Source organism: Carcharodon carcharias (genome assembly GCF_017639515.1).
Source record: "Carcharodon carcharias isolate sCarCar2 chromosome 27 unlocalized genomic scaffold, sCarCar2.pri SUPER_27_unloc_1, whole genome shotgun sequence".
In the NCBI taxonomy this organism is placed as follows: domain Eukaryota; kingdom Metazoa; phylum Chordata; class Chondrichthyes; order Lamniformes; family Lamnidae; genus Carcharodon; species Carcharodon carcharias.
In genome coordinates, this window is record NW_024470624.1 from 6,900,261 (window position 1) to 6,920,151 (window position 19,891).

General features: G+C 62.0%; 1 protein-coding gene across 2 annotated transcripts in view; it reads left to right on the forward strand.

The window, feature by feature from the left end:
• The first annotated feature begins 1,600 nt into the window (after window positions 1-1,600).
• The window catches only part of LOC121273656 (rho guanine nucleotide exchange factor 40-like), a 231,445-nt gene continuing 213,154 nt past the window's right edge, over window positions 1,601-19,891 (forward strand). For both annotated transcript variants that reach the window (XM_041180801.1, XM_041180802.1), the window contains exon 1: window positions 1,601-1,811. In XM_041180801.1, coding sequence (XP_041036735.1) covers window positions 1,809-1,811 — 3 coding nt within the window. In that variant the 5' untranslated portion in view covers window positions 1,601-1,808. The remainder of the gene's footprint in view (window positions 1,812-19,891) is intronic.

Genomic DNA, 19,891 nt, shown 5'->3' on the forward strand with positions numbered 1-19,891 from the left:
TGCCTGTCTCAGGTGGTCCCGCTCTCGCTCGCTCCTCTAGGTGCTGCTGACCGCCTGCCTCAGTTTGGTCCCCGTCTCTAGGTGCTGCTGACCGCCTGTCTCATTGGGTCCCGCTCTCGCCCGCTCTTCTACGTTCTGCTGACCGCCTGTTTCATGGGGTCCCGCTCTCTCCCGCTCCTCTGTGTGCTCTTGACCACCTGTCTCATAGGATCGCCCTCTCGCCCGCTCCTCTACGTGCTGCTGACCGCCTGTCGCAGGGGGTCCCGCTTTCTCCCACTGCTCTAGGTGTTGTTCACTGCCTGTCCCAGGATCCTCCTCTTGCCCGCTCCTCTAGGTGCTGCTGACTTCCTGTCTCAGGTTTTTCCCGCTCTTGCCAGCTCCTCTAGGTGCTCTGAGAGGCTGTCTCAGGGGGTCCCTCTCTTGACCACTCCTCTAGGTGCTGCTGACCGCCTGTCTTGGGTGTCCCGCTCTTGCCAGCTCCTCTAGGTGCTGCCGACCAACTGTCTTGGTTGGCCTACTGTCGCCCACTCCTCCAGGTGCTGCTGACAGTCTCTCTCCGGTTGGTCCCCCCCTCGCCCGCTCCTCTAGGTGCTGCTGACTGCCTGTCTGAGGTGGCCCTACTCTCGCCCTCTCCTCTAGGTGCTGCTGATTGCCTGTCCCAGGGTCCTCCTCTCACATTCTCCTATAGGTGCTGCCGACTGCCTGTCTCAGGGGTGTCCCACTGTCGCCCGCTGCTCTAGGTGCTGCTGACCGCCTGTCTCGGGTGTCCCGCCCTTGGTAGCTCCTCTCAATGCTGCTGACCGCCTGTCTCAGGGGATCTCGCTCTTGCCCACTCCGCTAGGTGCTCCTGACCGCTTGTCTCAGGAGGTCCTGCTCTCGTCTGCTCCTCTAGGTGCTGCTGACTGCCTGTCTCATGGCTGTCCCACTGTCGCCCGCTCCTCTAGGTGCTGCTGACCGCCTGTCTCAGGGGTCCCGCTCTCGCCCGCTCCTCTTGGTGCTGCTGACCGCCTGTCTCAGGTTGTTCCCCCTCTCGCCCGCTCCTCTAAGTGCCGCGGGAGCTCTCCCGGTTTAGCGAGGGGGTGTGTGTGTGTGTGGTGCCGGTGCCCTGCGGACTGTCAGCCCAGCAAGGCTGCCGCTGGAGAGGGTGTGAGCCGCTCCCTTCTCCCTGCTCGTGTCCATGGTGTGTGTGTGTGTGTGTGTGTTGCAGCCTGACCTCCTTTCACACCACAGCTTCCCCTGTCTGAGGCCACACACACACACACACAGCAGTGACCTCAGCAGGGTCTCCTGCTGTTGGCCGTCAGTATTCCCCACCCCCACCCCCACCAAAGCCTCCTGTGCCATCCCTTCCCCCGGTCCGGCTCGGCCCGGCACTCCCCCTTTCGCTGAGCACCGAGAGTGAGAGAGAGAGTTTGAAACTATTCAAGAACCAGGAAGCTGCCCTCCCTCCTCCCCCTCCCGACAACCACCACCCACCACCCAACCCCCCCCCCCCCCCCCATTGCCCCTCCTCTCTCCCGTCCCCTCCTCCCCTTGTGCGGGAGCAGGCATTGGGAGGAATCTGGGAATTACCAAAAGGAGGGCTTCAGAAATTGTGCGTGTTGTCATATCAGGCAGGACCGGTAGGAGCCTGTTCCTGAAGCGCACACACACACACACACACCCTCCCTCTCTCTCTCCCTCTCTCTGTCCCACCGAGACAAAGTCAAAGCAGAATTCCAGCACAACTCAAGGTGGACATCCTCCCCCCCCACCCCAACCAGCCCAGCCGAAGATGAAGGAGACAGTGAGGAGGAGCTGTGACGACTATGGTAGGTTCGATTTGTTTTCTCTCTGGATCCCGCTGCTCGAAGCCAGCCAGAATTCCAGAAAGTACAGGGGCTGCGATCTGATGGAAGACCGGGGGCAGGGAGAGGGGTGCAAACTTTAGTCAGATAGAAGTAGAGAGAGAGAGACAGAGAAAGAGAGAGAGAGAGAGGGAGAGAGAGAGAGAGGGACGGAGAGATTGTGTGCGAGAGACAGACAGGCAGGGCGAACAAGTGACAGTGAGAGAGCGAAAGCGAGTGAGTGAGAGAGTAAACAAGAGACAGAGAGAGAGAGAGAGAAAGACAGTGTGTTCGAGAGAGAGAGAGAGAGACAGACAGGGCGAACAAGTGACAGTGAGAGAGAGAAAGCGAGTGAGGGAGAGAGAGTAAACAAGAGACAGAGAGAGAGAGAGAGAGAAAGACAGTGTGTTTGAGAGACAGGGAGAGAGAGACAGACAGGATAAACAAGAGACAGAGCGAGAAAGTGAGGGAGAGAGAGAGTAAACAAGAGACAGAGAGAGAGAGAGAGAAAGTGTGTTCGAGAGACAGGGAGAGAGAGAGAGAGAGACAGACAGGGCGAACAAGTGACAGTGAGAGAGAGAAAGCGAGTGAGGGAGAGAGAGAGTAAACAAGAGACAGAGAGAGAGAGAGAGAGAAAGACAGTGTGTTTGAGAGACAGGGAGAGAGAGACAGACAGGATAAACAAGAGACAGAGCGAGAAAGTGAGTGAGAGAGAGAGTAAACAAGAGACAGGGAGAGAGAGAGAGATGGAGAGAGAGAGAGACAGTGTGTTCGAGAGACAGGGAGAGAGAGACAGACAGGATAAACAAGAGACAGAGTGAGAAAGTGAGTGAGAGAGAGAGTAAACAAGAGACAGAGAGAAAGTGAGTGAGAGAGAGAAAGAAAGACATTGTGTGCGAGAGACAGAGACAGACAGATAGAGTTAACAAGAGACAAAGAGAAAGTGAGTGAGAGAGAGTAAACAAGAGGGAGACAGAGAAAGACAGTGTGCGTGAGAGACAGCAAAGAGAGAGAGAAAATGAGTGAGAGACAGAGGGAGAGAGGGGCAGGGTAAACAAGAGAGAGAGGAAGAGAGGCAGACAGCGACAGACAGAGTGAGCGAGAGACAGGCACAGGGGAAACAGAAAGGGAGACAGAATGAGTCACAGAGCAAGACGGTGAGAGAGTGAGTATGAAAGAGAGGCACAGCGAGTGTGTGTGTTTGAGAGAGAGAGAGAGAGATGGAGTCAGAGATTGGAGAGGGTAAGTGCCATGATGAAAGGAACATTTTTAATTGCTTTTCCATAACCCCCGTCTCCTGAAGTCACTCCCTTCCTGCTAGTTCATGAGTAAGAGAAGGACAAACATTCTGAGAGAGAGAGAGACAGAGAGAGAATGTGAGGGAGAGAGAGAGGGAGAGAGGGAGAGAGAGAGTGTGAGCGAGGCAAAGTGAGAGAATTAAGAGGCAGCAAAGTGCTGGAGGGATTACAGAGACCGAGACACACAGTGAGACACATTCGTCCCCCCTCTCTTGCCAGGGGAAGCCCCAATCACTCACCGGGGCGGGGGGGGCGGGGGCAGGGGGAGATCCGACCTCTCACCCCAGGGGTCAGGGGGAGCCCCAAGCGCTCACCCGGGGGTCAGGGGGAGCTCCGACCTCTCACCCCGGGGGTCAGGGGGAGATCCGACCTCTCACCCCGGGGGTCAGGGGGAGATCCGACCTCTCACCCCAGGGGTCAGGGGGAGTCCCAAGCGCTCACCCGGGGGTCAGGGGGAGCTCCGACCTCTCACCCCGGGGGTCAGGGGGAGATCCGACCTCTCACCCCGGGGATCAGGGGGAGATCCGACCTCTCACCCCGGGGGTCAGGGGGAGATCCGACCTCTCACCCCGGGGATCAGGGGGAGATCCGACCTCTCACCCCGGGGATCAGGGGGAGATCCGACCTCTCACCCCGGGGATCAGGGGGAGATCCGACCTCTCACCCCGGGGGTCAGGGGGAGATCCGACCTCTCACCCCAGGGGTCAGGGGGAGTCCCAAGCGCTCACCCGGGGGTCAGGGGGAGATCCGACCTCTCACCCCGGGGATCAGGGGGATCTCTAATCGCTCGCCCGGGGGGCAGGGGGAGACCCAATCGCTCACCTGGGGGCAGGGGGTGGTCCGACCTCTCACCCTGGGGGTCAGGGGGACTGAGGGACTCCGACCTCTCACCCCGGAGGTAAGGGGGAGCTCCGACCTCTCACCCCGGGGGTCATGGGGAGCTCCGACCTCTCACCCCGGGGCTCGGGGGAGCTCCGACCTCTCACCCCAGGAGGGAGGGGGAGCAGGGGTCACTGCGCTCACAATGGTGCCCGGGCATTGCCCATTTGGCAGGGAGCAGGCATTGCCCACTCGCTGGGACAGGGGCTCCACTGGCGAAGCAGCCCCCCCGCCACCCCCCACCCTCCTTTGCAAACCCCCCACACAGCGCGGAGGTGGAGAGAGGACTGAATGGCCGTGTGTGGCTCGGGTGATGAGCAGAGGGCATTGGAGGGAGAGCTGGGCGGAGGGGGGGGAGAGCTGAGCGGAGGGGGGAGAGCTGGGCGGAGGGGGGAGAGCTGGGCGGAGGGGGGGGAGAGCTGAGCGGAGGGGGGAGAGCTGGGCGGAGGAGGGAAGAGCTGAGTGGAGGGGGGAGATCTGGATGGAGGGGGGAGAGCTAGGCAGAGGGGGAGAGCTGGGCGGAGAGGGGGAGAGCTGGGCGGAGGAGGGAGAGCTGGGCGGAGGGGGAGAGCTGGCCGGAGAGGGGGAGAGCTGGGCAGAGAGGGGGAGAGCTGGACGGAGAGGGGGAGAGCTGGGTTGTGGGGGGAGAGCTGGATGGAGGGGGGAGAGCTGGGTGGTGGGGGGAGAGCTGAATGGAGGGGGGAGAGCTGAGCAGAGGGGGGGAGAGCTGGACGGAGAGGGGAGAGCTGGGCGGAGGGGGGGAGAGCTGGACGGAGAGGAGGAGAGCTGGGCGGAGGAGGGAGAGCTGGGCGGAGGGGGAGAGCTGGGCGGAGAGGGAAGAGCTGAGTGGAGGGGGGAGATCTGGATGGAGGGGGGAGAGCTAGGCAGAGGGGGAGAGCTGGGCGGAGGAGGGAGAGCTGGGCGGAGGGGGAGAGCTGGGCGGAGAGGGGGAGAGCTGGGCAGAGAGGGGGAGAGCTGGACGGAGAGGGGGAGAGCTGGGTTGTGGGGGGAGAGCTGGATGGAGGGGGGAGAGCTGGGTGGTGGGGGGAGAGCTGAATGGAGGGGGGAGAGCTGAGCAGAGGGGGGGAGAGCTGGACGGAGAGGGGAGAGCTGGGCGGAGGGGGGGAGAGCTGGACGGAGAGGGGGAGAGCTGGGCGGAGAGGGGGAGAGCTGGACGGAGAGGAGGAGAGCTGGGCGGAGAGGGGGAGAGCTGGGCAGAGAGGGGGAGAGCTGGACGGAGAGGGGGAGAGCTGGGTGGAGAGGGGGAGAGCTGGGCGGAGAGGGGGAGAGCTGGGCGGAGAGGGGGAGAGCTGGACGGAGAGGGGGAGAGCTGGGTGGAGAGGGGGAGAGCTGGGCGGAGAGGGGGAGAGCTGGGCGGTGGGGGGAGAGCTGAGCAGAGGGGGGAGAGCTGAGCGGAGGGGGGAGAGCTGGGCGGAGGGGGGGGGAGAGCTGAGCGGAGGGGGGAGAGCTGGGCGGAGGAGGGAGAGCTGGGCGGAGGAGGGAGAGCTGGGCGGAGAGGGAAGAGTTGAGTGGAGGGGGGAGATCTGGATGGAGGGGGGAGAGCTAGGCAGAGGGGGAGAGCTGGGCGGAGAGGGGGAGAGCTGGGCGGAGGAGGGAGAGCTGGGCGGAGGGGGAGAGCTGGGCGGAGAGGGAAGAGCTGAGTGGAGGGGGGAGATCTGGATGGAGGGGGGAGAGCTAGGCAGAGGGGGAGAGCTGGGCGGAGAGGGGGAGAGCTGGGCGGAGGAGGGAGAGCTGGGCGGAGGGGGAGAGCTGGGCGGAGAGGGGGAGAGCTGGGCAGAGAGGGGGAGAGCTGGACGGAGAGGGGGAGAGCTGGGTTGTGGGGGGAGAGCTGGATGGAGGGGGGAGAGCTGGGTGGTGGGGGGAGAGCTGAATGGAGGGGGGAGAGCTGAGCAGAGGGGGGGAGAGCTGGACGGAGAGGGGGAGAGCTGGGCGGAGAGGGGGAGAGCTGGGCGGAGAGGGGGAGAGCTGGACGGAGAGGGGGAGAGCTGGGCGGAGAGGGGAGAGCTGGGCGGAGGGGGGGAGAGCTGGACGGAGAGGAGGAGAGCTGGGCGGAGAGGGGGAGAGCTGGGCGGAGAGGGGGAGAGCTGGACGGAGAGGGGGAGAGCTGGGTGGAGAGGGGGAGAGCTGGGCGGAGAGGGGGAGAGCTGGGCGGAGAGGGGGAGAGCTGGACGGAGAGGGGGAGAGCTGGGTGGAGAGGGGGAGAGCTGGGCGGAGAGGGGGAGAGCTGAGCAGAGGGGGGAGAGCTGGGCGGAGGGGGAGAGCTGGGCGGAGGGGGGAGAGCTGGGCGGAGGGGGGAGAGCTGGGCGGAGAGGGAAGAGCTGAGTGGAGGGGGGAGATCTGGATGGAGGGGGGAGAGCTAGGCAGAGGGGGAGAGCTGGGCGGAAGAGGGAGAGCTGGGTAGAGGGGGAGAGCTGGGCGGAGAGGGGGAGAGCTGGGTAGAGGGGGAGAGCTGGGTAGAGGGGGAGAGCTGGGCGGAGGGGGAGAGCTGGGCGGAGGAGGGAGAGCTGGGTAGAGGGGGAGAGCTGGGCAGAGAGGGGGAGAGCTGGACGGAGAGGGGGAGAGCTGGGTTGTGGGGGGAGAGCTGGATGGAGGGGGGAGAGCTGAGCAGAGGGGGGAGAGCTGGACGGAGAGGGGGAGAGCTGGGCGGAGAGGGGGAGAGCTGGGCGGAGAGGGGGAGAGCTGGGCGGAGAGGGGGAGAGCTGGACGGAGAGGGGGAGAGCTGGGCGGAGAGGGGAGAGCTGGACGGAGGGGGGGAGAGCTGGACGGAGAGGAGGAGAGCTGGGTGGAGAGGGGGAGAGCTGGGCGGAGAGGGGGAGAGCTGAGCAGAGGGGGGAGAGCTGGGCGGAGGGGGAGAGCTGGGCGGAGGGGGGAGAGCTGGGCGGAGGGGGGAGAGCTGGGCGGAGAGGGAAGAGCTGAGTGGAGGGGGGAGATCTGGATGGAGGGGGGAGAGCTAGGCAGAGGGGGAGAGCTGGGCGGAAGAGGGAGAGCTGGGTAGAGGGGGAGAGCTGGGCGGAGAGGGGGAGAGCTGGGTAGAGGGGGAGAGCTGGGTAGAGGGGGAGAGCTGGGCGGAGGGGGAGAGCTGGGCGGAGGAGGGAGAGCTGGGTAGAGGGGGAGAGCTGGGCAGAGAGGGGGAGAGCTGGACGGAGAGGGGGAGAGCTGGGTTGTGGGGGGAGAGCTGGATGGAGGGGGGAGAGCTGAGCAGAGGGGGGAGAGCTGGACGGAGAGGGGGAGAGCTGGGCGGAGAGGGGGAGAGCTGGACGGAGAGGAGGAGAGCTGGGCGGAGGAGGGAGAGCTGGGCGGAGGGGGAGAGCTGGGCGGAGAGGGAAGAGCTGAGTGGAGGGGGGAGATCTGGATGGAGGGGGGAGAGCTAGGCAGAGGGGGAGAGCTGGGCGGAGGAGGGAGAGCTGGGCGGAGGGGGAGAGCTGGGCGGAGAGGGGGAGAGCTGGGCAGAGAGGGGGAGAGCTGGACGGAGAGGGGGAGAGCTGGGTTGTGGGGGGAGAGCTGGATGGAGGGGGGAGAGCTGGGTGGTGGGGGGAGAGCTGAATGGAGGGGGGAGAGCTGAGCAGAGGGGGGGAGAGCTGGACGGAGAGGGGAGAGCTGGGCGGAGGGGGGGAGAGCTGGACGGAGAGGGGGAGAGCTGGGCGGAGAGGGGGAGAGCTGGACGGAGAGGAGGAGAGCTGGGCGGAGAGGGGGAGAGCTGGGCAGAGAGGGGGAGAGCTGGACGGAGAGGGGGAGAGCTGGGTGGAGAGGGGGAGAGCTGGGCGGAGAGGGGGAGAGCTGGGCGGAGAGGGGGAGAGCTGGACGGAGAGGGGGGAGAGCTGGGTGGAGAGGGGGAGAGCTGGGCGGAGAGGGGGAGAGCTGGGCGGTGGGGGGAGAGCTGAGCAGAGGGGGGAGAGCTGAGCGGAGGGGGGAGAGCTGGGCGGAGGGGGGGGAGAGCTGAGCGGAGGGGGGAGAGCTGGGCGGAGGAGGGAGAGCTGGGCGGAGGAGGGAGAGCTGGGCGGAGAGGGAAGAGCTGAGTGGAGGGGGGAGATCTGGATGGAGGGGGGAGAGCTAGGCAGAGGGGGAGAGCTGGGCGGAGAGGGGGAGAGCTGGGCGGAGGAGGGAGAGCTGGGCGGAGGGGGAGAGCTGGGCGGAGAGGGAAGAGCTGAGTGGAGGGGGGAGATCTGGATGGAGGGGGGAGAGCTAGGCAGAGGGGGAGAGCTGGGCGGAGAGGGGGAGAGCTGGGCGGAGGAGGGAGAGCTGGGCGGAGGGGGAGAGCTGGGCGGAGAGGGGGAGAGCTGGGCAGAGAGGGGGAGAGCTGGACGGAGAGGGGGAGAGCTGGGTTGTGGGGGGAGAGCTGGATGGAGGGGGGAGAGCTGGGTGGTGGGGGGAGAGCTGAATGGAGGGGGGAGAGCTGAGCAGAGGGGGGGAGAGCTGGACGGAGAGGGGGAGAGCTGGGCGGAGAGGGGGAGAGCTGGGCGGAGAGGGGGAGAGCTGGACGGAGAGGGGGAGAGCTGGGCGGAGAGGGGAGAGCTGGGCGGAGGGGGGGAGAGCTGGACGGAGAGGAGGAGAGCTGGGCGGAGAGGGGGAGAGCTGGGCGGAGAGGGGGAGAGCTGGACGGAGAGGGGGAGAGCTGGGTGGAGAGGGGGAGAGCTGGGCGGAGAGGGGGAGAGCTGGGCGGAGAGGGGGAGAGCTGGACGGAGAGGGGGAGAGCTGGGTGGAGAGGGGGAGAGCTGGGCGGAGAGGGGGAGAGCTGAGCAGAGGGGGGAGAGCTGGGCGGAGGGGGAGAGCTGGGCGGAGGGGGGAGAGCTGGGCGGAGGGGGGAGAGCTGGGCGGAGAGGGAAGAGCTGAGTGGAGGGGGGAGATCTGGATGGAGGGGGGAGAGCTAGGCAGAGGGGGAGAGCTGGGCGGAAGAGGGAGAGCTGGGTAGAGGGGGAGAGCTGGGCGGAGAGGGGGAGAGCTGGGTAGAGGGGGAGAGCTGGGTAGAGGGGGAGAGCTGGGCGGAGGGGGAGAGCTGGGCGGAGGAGGGAGAGCTGGGTAGAGGGGGAGAGCTGGGCAGAGAGGGGGAGAGCTGGACGGAGAGGGGGAGAGCTGGGTTGTGGGGGGAGAGCTGGATGGAGGGGGGAGAGCTGAGCAGAGGGGGGAGAGCTGGACGGAGAGGGGGAGAGCTGGGCGGAGAGGGGGAGAGCTGGGCGGAGAGGGGGAGAGCTGGGCGGAGAGGGGGAGAGCTGGACGGAGAGGGGGAGAGCTGGGCGGAGAGGGGAGAGCTGGACGGAGGGGGGGAGAGCTGGACGGAGAGGAGGAGAGCTGGGTGGAGAGGGGGAGAGCTGGGCGGAGAGGGGGAGAGCTGAGCAGAGGGGGGAGAGCTGGGCGGAGGGGGAGAGCTGGGCGGAGGGGGGAGAGCTGGGCGGAGGGGGGAGAGCTGGGCGGAGAGGGAAGAGCTGAGTGGAGGGGGGAGATCTGGATGGAGGGGGGAGAGCTAGGCAGAGGGGGAGAGCTGGGCGGAAGAGGGAGAGCTGGGTAGAGGGGGAGAGCTGGGCGGAGAGGGGGAGAGCTGGGTAGAGGGGGAGAGCTGGGTAGAGGGGGAGAGCTGGGCGGAGGGGGAGAGCTGGGCGGAGGAGGGAGAGCTGGGTAGAGGGGGAGAGCTGGGCAGAGAGGGGGAGAGCTGGACGGAGAGGGGGAGAGCTGGGTTGTGGGGGGAGAGCTGGATGGAGGGGGGAGAGCTGAGCAGAGGGGGGAGAGCTGGACGGAGAGGGGGAGAGCTGGGCGGAGAGGGGGAGAGCTGGGCGGAGAGGGGGAGAGCTGGGCGGAGAGGGGGAGAGCTGGACGGAGAGGGGGAGAGCTGGGCGGAGAGGGGAGAGCTGGACGGAGGGGGGGAGAGCTGGACGGAGAGGAGGAGAGCTGGGCGGAGAGGGGGAGAGCTGGGCGGAGAGGGGGAGAGCTGGACGGAGAGGGGGAGAGCTGGGTGGAGAGGGGGAGAGCTGGGCGGAGAGGGGGAGAGCTGGACGGAGAGGGGGAGAGCTGGGCGGAGAGGGGGAGAGCTGGGCGGTGGGGGGAGAGCTGAGCAGAGGGGGGAGAGCTGGGCGGAGGGGGAGAGCTGGGCGGAGAGGGAAGAGCTGGGCGGTGGGGGGAGAGTTGGGCGTCAGAGGGAGAGCTGGGCTGGCAGCGGGAGGAGAGAGTGCGGTGTGTGTGTGGGCAGCGAGAGGGCATGTGATCCTCCCACAGGGGGCCCAACGGGCCCACCACACCCCGCTCCCGCCCCAATCTGGGTATCTCAACCACTCTGGGCCCGGCCCCCCGACCTCTCCACTCATCCAACATCGACCAACCCTGGTGCTAAAAACTATACCCGCTCCGCCCCATTCCGGTGAAGCATGCCTGGGCCAAAGAGCTCCTGCTGGGGCTGGCGGGGGGGAGAGGGTGGGTTTTGTTTGTTCGCTCCGACACCTCCCCCCCCACCCCGCCCACCGCTACTTTTTTCCTGAGGCGGGCTTTCCCCTTAGCCGGCCTGAGGGACCTCGGGCCCGTGCGACCCGACCTTACCCTAGGCCTTTCCGCTCGGCCTAGGCCTTTCCGCTCGGACTAGGCCTTTCCGCTCAGCCTCAGCCCTTCCGCTCAGTCTAGGCCTTTCCGCTCGGACTAGGCCTTTCCACTCGGCCTAGGCCTTTCCGCTCGGACTAGGCCTTTCCGCTCGGACTAGGCCTTTCCGCTCGGCCTAGGCCTTTCCGCTCGGCCTAGGCCTTTCTGCTCGGCCTCGACCTTTCCGCTCAGTCTAGGCCTTTCCGCTTGGCCTAGGCCTTTCTGCTCAGCCTCAGCCCTTCCGCTCGGCCTAGGCCTTTCCGCTCAGTCTAGGCCTTAGGCCTTTCTGCTTGGCCTAGGCCTTTCTGCTCGGCCTCAACCTTTCCACTCGGCCTAGACCTATCCGCTCGGCCTAGACCTTTCCGCTCAGCCTTACCCTTTCCGCTCAGCCTAAGCCTTTCTGCTCGGCCTTGAACTTTCTGCTCAGCCTGGGCCTTTCCACTCTGCCTGGGCCTTTCTGCTCAGCCTGGGCCTTTCCACTTGGCCTGGGCCTTTCCACTCAGCCTAGGCCGGGCCTCTCGTCAAAACCGTCCCCCTCCCAAGCTGACGATGGGGCAACTCTGACTCGATGCACTTCTAAAAGGGCCCGGGAGCACCCCCTCGAGGTGGGGCAGTGCTCCCCACCCAACCCCCTCTCTTTCCCCCGAGTCACAGGGGGCCCTGGGTTTGAACCCCACGCTGGGGCTCGAGCAAGCACTCGCTGAAAGAGGCGACGATTGAGTCCAATGCCCGGGTCGGAAGCTTCCAGCTGGGGTGGGTGGGTGGGGGGGGGGCGGTTTTTGTCCTTACGGGGAAAGGTTGAGCAGGTCGGGGCCGGTACCCATTGGGGTTTAGAAGAACGAGAGGGGATCTTATTGAGACAGATAAGATCCTGAGGGGTGGGGAGAGGGGGTTTGACAGGGTGGATGCTGAGAGGGTGTTTCCCCCTCGTGGGGGGGGAATCTAGAACTAGGGGGGGGCACAGTTTAAAAATAAGGTGGGGGGGTCTCCCATTGAAGAGGGAGATGAGGAGGAATTTCTTCTCTCGGGGTTGGGGGGGTCAGTCTGTGGGACTCTCTCCCCCGACCCACCCACCCAGAGAGCGGCGGAGGCCGGGTCACTGAATATATCCGAGGCCGAGTTAGACAGAGTTTCGATCGACGAGGGAGTCGAGGGTTATGAGGGGAGGGTGGGAGGGAGGGGGAGGGAGGGAGGGAGGGGAGGGCAGGGGAGGGAGGGAGAGAGGGGATAGGAGGGAGGGGAGGGCAGGAAAGTGGAGTCAAGGCCACAACAGCCAGGTCGGCCACGGATCTTATGGAATGGTGGGGTAGGCTCGAGGGGCCGAATGACCTCCCCTCCCCCTCCCCCTCCACGCCCCCGACCCTGCCCCCGGACTCCCCCCCCCACCCCCCCCACCCCACCAACGACCCGTAATCCTCACACGAGCTCCATGTGGAGACCCTTTGGGAAAGTGCAGCACTGTTGGAGGTGCCGAATCCAGGTGAGACCATGAGCTGAGCTCTCCCCGCCCCCACGCCTGGGTGTTTGCGAGAGGGCCCACGGCCTCGAGCAGAGGGAGAGTGGGCACTGGGGGAAACATCGGCCTAACCTTTCTTCCGGCTGCTGACCACCCAACTCCACCCCCACACCCACCACACCCCCACCCCCACCTCGGCCCCTACTTTGAACAATATCGTCAAATGTTCCCTCCCCTCAGGGTGTAATCCCTCTCCCTCCGCTAAGCCCACACCCCCCCCCCACCACACCCGCTTCCCAACAAATCACCCCTTGACCCCTGCCCCCACCACTCCCCACCCTCGCAAACTACTGGCCCACCCGCCATTCTCCTCCAACGCCTCTCCTCTTCCCCCCCCCCACCCTCCCCCAACCATGTCATCCGGCTGGGGTGGGGCTGCCCTCTCTCGGTTCCGTCCTTCTCCATCTCACCCGTAGCCTGACCAGGGTGGGGGTGGGGGTGGGGGTGGGGGTGGGGGAGATCGCTTGCGGCGGCTTCTCTCCCTGCTCCCGCCCCGTTACCTCTTCTGTCCCACCCCCACCCCACCACCTCCTTCCCACCCCCTCACCCCGAACCATGGTCCACCGCAACCTCTCCCCCACCCCCCCAACCCCTACCTCACGACCTCCTCCTACTCCACCTCCTCCTCTTTCCCGTCCACACCCTGCCCCTTGGCGACACGCTCAGTCCTCGGGCGTAGACTGAGGGCACCCAGTCTCGTCTCGCCTCCCACCCCCCACCAACGCCCACCCCAACCCCAAACCTCACCCCCACCGCCCCGGTTACTTACCCTCGTCCCTCGAGACCGGAGCCCGAGGGCCTCTGTCCCCCCAACCCCACCCCCACCCCCACCCCCACCCCCACCCCTCCCCTCACCTCCCCCGATTCGAGAGCCGGCTCACCTCCCTGACATCGCCACGGGCAACCTTGTCTCCCTTGTCACTGGCCCCCCCACCACCACCGCCACCACCAAACCTCCCCTCCCTTCCCCTTCCTCCCCCACCCCACCCAGCACCTCACACCCCCGGGGTTTGCTGCTGGGAGCCCATCTCCAGGCCGTTGACTTGACCTACGCCCCCCCACCCCACCAACACCACCGCCACCCCCAGCCGCCCCCACCTTTATGGGGAAAATGCCCACCCGAAAACATTAATCACCGGAGCCGGTGGGGGGGAGGTTGGGGGTTGGGGGGGTGGGGGCGCAGGTTGGGAGTAGGGGGTTGGTGTTGGGCTCAGGACCCGGGGAACGGCCCCCAACTCCTGCTTCCCATCTCCGTGGGCTGGTGGGGGGGGAATGATGGTGGGGTGGGGGGAGGGGGGTGCGGCGGTGGGTAGAGGGGACAATTCAACCCCTGCCCCCACCACCAATACCCCCCACCCCCAACCCCCCCAGCCCACAGAGGCGAGAAACAGGAGTTGGGGGCCGTTCCCCGGGTCCTGAGCCCAACACACCCCCCCGCCCCCCCCCTCCCCACCCCGAAACCCCCACCGAAGTCATTCGCTCCGCTATTTGGCGGCCAGGACTGCAGATGCTTGGGACCACCACCCCCTCCCCCTCCCCCTCCCCCTCCCCATCCCCCCCTCCCCAACTCCGAGCTCTGGAATTCCACCCCCCCACCCCTCCCACCCCCCCCCAACTTAGCCTCGCCGCCCTCCTTTAAGATGCCCCCGCAGGGTTTGGTCTGACAGGGGGAAAGGTTGAGCGGGTTAGGGCCTGTACCCGTTGGAGTTTGGAAGATCGACAGGGGGGGGTGGGGGGGTCTTAATTTTTTCTTTTATCGTTCACCTGTCGGGAGGTGGGCGTCACTGGCTGGGCCCAGCGCTTAGCGCTTACAGCCCATCCCTAATTGCCTCTGGAAACATAAAACTCTGAGGGTGGGGGTTGGGGAGGCGCATTGGCTGCTGAGAGGATGTTTCCCCCCCTCGTTGGTGGGGCGGAGGGAATCTAGAACGGTGGGGGTTGGTGGGGGGCACAGTTTAAAAATAAGACGGGGAGGGGGTCTCCCATTGAAGAGAGAGACGAGGAGGAATTTCTTCTCTCCGGGGTGGGGGGGGGGGGTCAGTCTGTGGGATTCTCCCCCGCCCCCAGAGAGCGGCGGAGGCCGGGTCACTGAATATATCCGAGGCCGAGTTGGACAGAGTTTCGATCGACGAGGGAGTCGAGGGTTATAGGGGAGGGAGAGGGGGAGGGAGGGGAATGAGTGGAGGGGAGGGGGTGGAGGGGGAGGGGAACAGAAAGGAAAGTGGAGTCGAGGCCACAATCAGACCAGCCGCAATCTTATCAAATGGGGGGGGGGGCGGAGCAGGCTCGAGGGGCCAAATGGCCTCCTCCTGCTCCTATTTCTGATGTTCTTTTATGACATTAATCATTAATGCCTATCTCTTTGACTGAGCGTTTTGTCGCCTGCTATGATACCTCCCCTTTTTGTGGCTTAATGTCAGATTTTGTTCTAAAACAATCGTATGAAGTGCCTTGTGGTGTTTTAATACATTAAAAGGTCCTATTCAAATACAACCAGAGGGACAACAGTGTGAGAGGAATAAGGGCGTGAAGTGGAACTGGAGAGACAGAGAGAGAGACAGAGAGAGAGAGAGACAGATAGAGAGAGAGAAAGAGAGACTGATAGAGAGAGAGAGCGAGAGACAGACAGATAGAGAGAGAGAGAGAGTAGATACCTCAACTGCGTACAATGTGGAATCAGAGGGTAAAGTGAGCCACCAATAGGGGAAGAGGGAGAGAGAGAGACAGTGAGAGAGAGTGAGGGGGATGGGGATGGAGAGAGAGGGGGAGGGGGAGAGAGAGAGAAGGGGAGAGGGGGAGAGAGAGGTGGGGAAATAGGGGCGAAGAGAGAGGTGAGAGAGAGGGGGAGAGAGGGGGAGGGGGAAAGAGGGGGAGATAGGAGAGAGAAAGGGAGAGAAAGAGGGAGAGAGAGGGGAGAGAGAGAGGGGGAAGAGAGAGGGGGAAGAGAGGAGGGAGAGAAGGGGAGAGAGAGGGAGGGGGAAAGAGGGGTGAGATAGGAGGGAGAAAGGGAGAGAAAGAGGGAGAGAGAGGGGGTGGAGAGAGGGAGAGAGAGAGAGAGAGAGGGGAGGGGGAGAGAGAGAGAGGGGGAGGATGGGAGAGAGAGAGGGGGAGGGAGAGAGAGAGAGAGAGAGGGAGAGAGAGAGGGGGAGGGAGAGAGAGAGAGAGAGAGAGAGAGAGAGAGGGGGGGAGAGAGAGAGGGGGAGGGGGAGAGAGATGCAGTGTGGAGTGAATGAGAGGATGGAGTGAGCCAGGACGGAGACAGTGCACGTTTCTGTTTTTGAAGGGGAGCATTCTGGGCGGCTGCTGTGTTTAGGCCAGTGTTAAATGTTTCCCTCTGTCCCATGACTGGTTGATTCATGTGACTTGCTGTATAATAGTTGCTGATTCCGCACTCCGCACCACCCCCTCGCTGTGCATTGTCTCACTGACAAGTGTCATTGTGACCAAGAGAAAAGGCATGGATTGCTACGAGGTCAGACATGGAATTTGGGAGAGACTGGAGCCTGGGTGGAGAGGGGCGGTGGTGGAATGACAGGGATTGGCAGATAATGGAGGTGGGAGGGGTGGTGGGGTGCAGGGGGTCAGTGGCAGGGAAGTGAGACAGAGCGGGGGACAGAGAAAGAGAGGAAAGGAAAGGCTTGACAGGTGAGGACAGAGAGCGTAAGGAGTGGGGTCAAAGAGAGAGAGAGATAGGTGGGGGGAGAGGCAGAGAGAGAGAGAGAGAGAGAGAGAAAGAGATAGGTGGGGACAGAGAGAGAGAGAGAGAAAGAGATAGGTGATGGGGAGAGAGGTAGATGAGGATAGAGAGAGAGAGGCAGGGATAGGAAGATAAGTGGGGAGAGAGAGAGAGAGATAGGTGGGGAAAGAGAGAGAGGCAGAGGTGGGGACAGAAAGAGAGGTGGGGACAGAGAGAGAGATCGGTGAGGTCAGCGAGAGAGAGAGAGAGAGATGGTTGGGTACAGAGAGAGAGATTAGTGGGGGCAGAGAGAGAGACAGAGAGAGAGAGAGAGAGAGAGAAAGATAGACAAATAGGGGACAGAGAGAGACAGAGAGTTAGGTGGGGAAAGAGAGAGGGGGGATAGGGAGAGAGGGGGGATGGGCGAAAGAGGAAGATGAGGATAGAGAGAGAGATAGAGAAAGATAGACAAATAGTTGGGGACAGAGAGAGAGAGAGAAAGAGGAGAGATAAGTGGGGACAGAGAGAGAGAGATAAATAGATAGGTGGGGACAGGGAGAGAGAGAGGGAGAGAGAGATGGTTGGGGACAGAGAGAGAGAGATAAGTGGGGACAGAATGAGAGACAGGCAGAAAGAGACAGAGAAAGAAAGAGAAACAAATAGATTGGGACAGAAAGAGAGAGAGAGGGATGGGGACAGAGAGAGAGTGAGGGAGAGATAGGTGGAGACAGAGAGAGAGAGATGATTGGGGACAGAGAGAGAGAGATAAGTGGGGACAGAATGAGAGACAGGCAGAAAGAGACACAGAGAGAGAGAAAGAAACAAATAGATTGGGACAGAAAGAGAGAGAGAGGGATGGGGACAGAGAGAGAGTGAGGCAGAGATAGGTGGAGACAGAGAGAGAGAGATGATTGGGGACACAGAGAGAGATAAGTGGGGACAGAATGAGAGGGAGACAGAGAGAGAGAGAGAAACAAATAGGTTGGGAAAGAGAGAGCGAGAGAGAGATAGGAACAGAGAGAAAGGTGGGGGCAGAGAGAAAGAGCAGGCAGGGGTGGGGACAGTGGGGATGGGGGGACAGAGAAGAAAGAGAGCAAGGATTGGGACAGAGAGAAAGAGGGAAGTGGAGACAGAGAGAGTGTGATATGGAGAGTTGGCTAATGAAGAGCTAATGACAGACAGAATGAGACAGCTAGAGAGAGAAAGAGAGAGAGAGAGAGACAGAGACAGAGAGGGACAAACAACAGAGGAAGTCAGTTAGTTACAGAGAAAGAAAAGGAGAGAGACGGGCAGGGAGGAGGTGGGTGGCGCATACATGGGCCAGGGGACAGTGACCTGATGGGCTAAAGGAAATAAGAAAGGAATGTGCATTTCCGCACCACCCTCTCCATCCTGCTTTCCCTCTCCAGGCTCTTATATTAATTGGAATAAAATCAACAAACCTTTCTGTGGCTGTTTGACAGCGGCGACTGTGCAGCTGTCTCTGTTAGTAACTACACCCTTCTCCTTTCTTGTGTGCCTTTACAGTATATATTTTACATAAAATCTGTGCCTGCCTTAGTATCCCTCTCGGTGTCTGTGTGTTTATCTACATAGCTCTGCGCCTGCCTATGTTTCTTGTCTCCGTGTGTGCCTGCACGTGTGTGCATGTGTGTTTCTGTGTGTGTGTGTGTGTGTGTGTGTGTTTGTATGTGTGCATGCATGTGTGTCTGTGTGTGTGTGTGTGTGTGCGTGCGTGTGTGTGTGTGTGTGTGTGGTCCTTGTGTGTCTATGTGTGTGTGTGTCTGTGTGTGTGTGAGTGTGTGTCTTTCTGTGTGTCCATGTGTGTGTATGCATGTGTCTTTGTGTGTGTGTGTGTGTCTGTGTATGTATGTCTGTGTGTGTGTATTTCTGTGTGCGTGTGTGTGTATGTCTCTGTGTGTGTGTATGTGTGTGTGTCTGTGTGCGCGTGTGTGCCTTTGTGTGTGCATGTGCTGCATTTGTACAGGACCTTAGTGAGACCACACCTGGAATATTATGTGCAGTTTTGGTCTCCTTACCTGAGGAAGGATGTTCTTGCTATAGAGGGAGTGCAGCGAAGGTTTACCCGACTGATTCCGGGGATGGCGGGACTGACCTATGAGGGGAGATTGAGTCGATAAGGATTATATTCACTGGTGTTCAGAAGAATGAGGGGGGATCTCATAGAAACCTATAAAACTCTAACAGGACTAGACAGGGCAGATGCAGGAAGGATGTTCCCGATGGTGGAGGTGAGTCCAGAACCAGGGGTCACAGTCTGAGGATACGGGGTAGACCATTTAGGACTGAGATGAGGAGAAATGTCTTCACCCAGAGAGCGGTGAGCCTGTGGAATTCGCTACCTCAGAAAGTAGTTGAGGCCAAAACATTGTATGTTTTCAAGAAGGAGTTAGATGTAGCTCTTGGGGGCGAAAGGGATCAAAGGATATGGGGAGAAAGCAGGAGCAGGGCTATTGAGTTGGATGATCAGCCATGATCATAATGAATGGGGGAGCTGGCTCGAAGGGCCGAATGGCCTTACTCCAGGCTCCTAGTTTCTATGTTTCTATGGAAAGGGACGGTCTGGCCAATTAATGCCAAATGTCCGTGGGGTGACCTTGTCATGGGCTTGGGCCCTGCAACGGATAGGTTGCAAACTCCCCTGAGCGCCGCCCACCTCCCTCAGCCGAGGGTCTCAGACCCGGTTGGCAGCACCGCACACCCCCCCACCCGTCCCCCCCCAACACACCATGCCAACGCTATCGCTGAGCAGCGGCTGAAGTTGATGGGAGCACCAGGGAGCACTCCAGGCGTCTCCTTCAGCTCGATTCAACAATCAGGCCTCAGTCCAGCCCGGGGGGACGATGTATTTGGCACAGGCCTCGCAACAGCTGCAGCGGCTGAAGGGAAACAATAAAAAGAACATGTCATGCATGAACGCTTAGGCCACCAGAGTCAGCCTCCTAAGGGGACCAACTTCCTTATATATCCACAGTAGTTTCAGGCTTATCCCACTGCCCCGCCCTCTCCTCACAGCCCTGTATCAATCCCAAACTAATCCCACTGTCCCGCTCTCTCCCCATTGCCCTGTATCAATCCCAAACTAATCCCACTGCCCTGCTCTCCACCCATGGCCCTGTATCAATCCCAAACTAATCCCACGGTCCCGCTCTCTCCCCATAGCCCTGTATCAATCCCAAACTAATCCCACTGTCCCGCTCTCTCCTCATACCCCTGTATCAATCCCAAACTAATCCCACTGTCCCGCTCTCTCCCCACAGCCCTGTATCAATGTAAAACTAATCCCACTTCCCCGCCGTCTCCTCACAGCCCTGTATCAATCCCAAACTAATCCCACTGTCCCGCTCTCTCCCCATAGCCCTGTATCAATCCCAAACTAACCCCACTGCCCCACTCTCTCCCCATAGCCCTGTATCAATCCCAAACTAACCCCACTGCCCCACTCTCTCCCCATAGCCCTGTATCAATCCCAAACTAACCCCACTGCCCCACTCTCTCCCCATAGCCCTGTATCAATCCCAAACTAATCCCACTGCCCTGCTCTCCACCCATGGCCCTGTATCAATCCCAAACTAATCCCACTGTCCCGCTCTCTCCCCATACCCCTGTATCAATCCCAAACTAATCCCACTGTCCTGCTCTCTCCCCACAGCCCTGTATCAATGTAAAACTAATCCCACTTCCCCGCCGTCTCCTCACAGCCCTGTATCAATCCCAAACTAATCCCACTGTCCCGCTCTCTCCCCATAGCCCTGTATCAATCCCAAACTAAGCCCACTGCCCCTCCCTCTCCCCATAGCCCTGTATCAATCCCAAACTAATCCCACTGTCCCGCTCTCTCCCCATTGCCCTGTGTCAATCCCAAACTAATCCCACTGCCCTGCTCTCCCCCCATGGCCCTGTATCAATGTAAAACTAATCCCACTGCCCCACTCTCTCCCCATAGCCCTGTATCAATCCCAAACTAACCCCACTGCCCCACTCTCTCCCCATAGCCCTGTATCAATCCCAAACTAACCCCACTGCCCCACTCTCTGCCCATAGCCCTGTATCAATCCCAAACTAACCCCACTGCCCCACTCTCTCCCCATAGCCC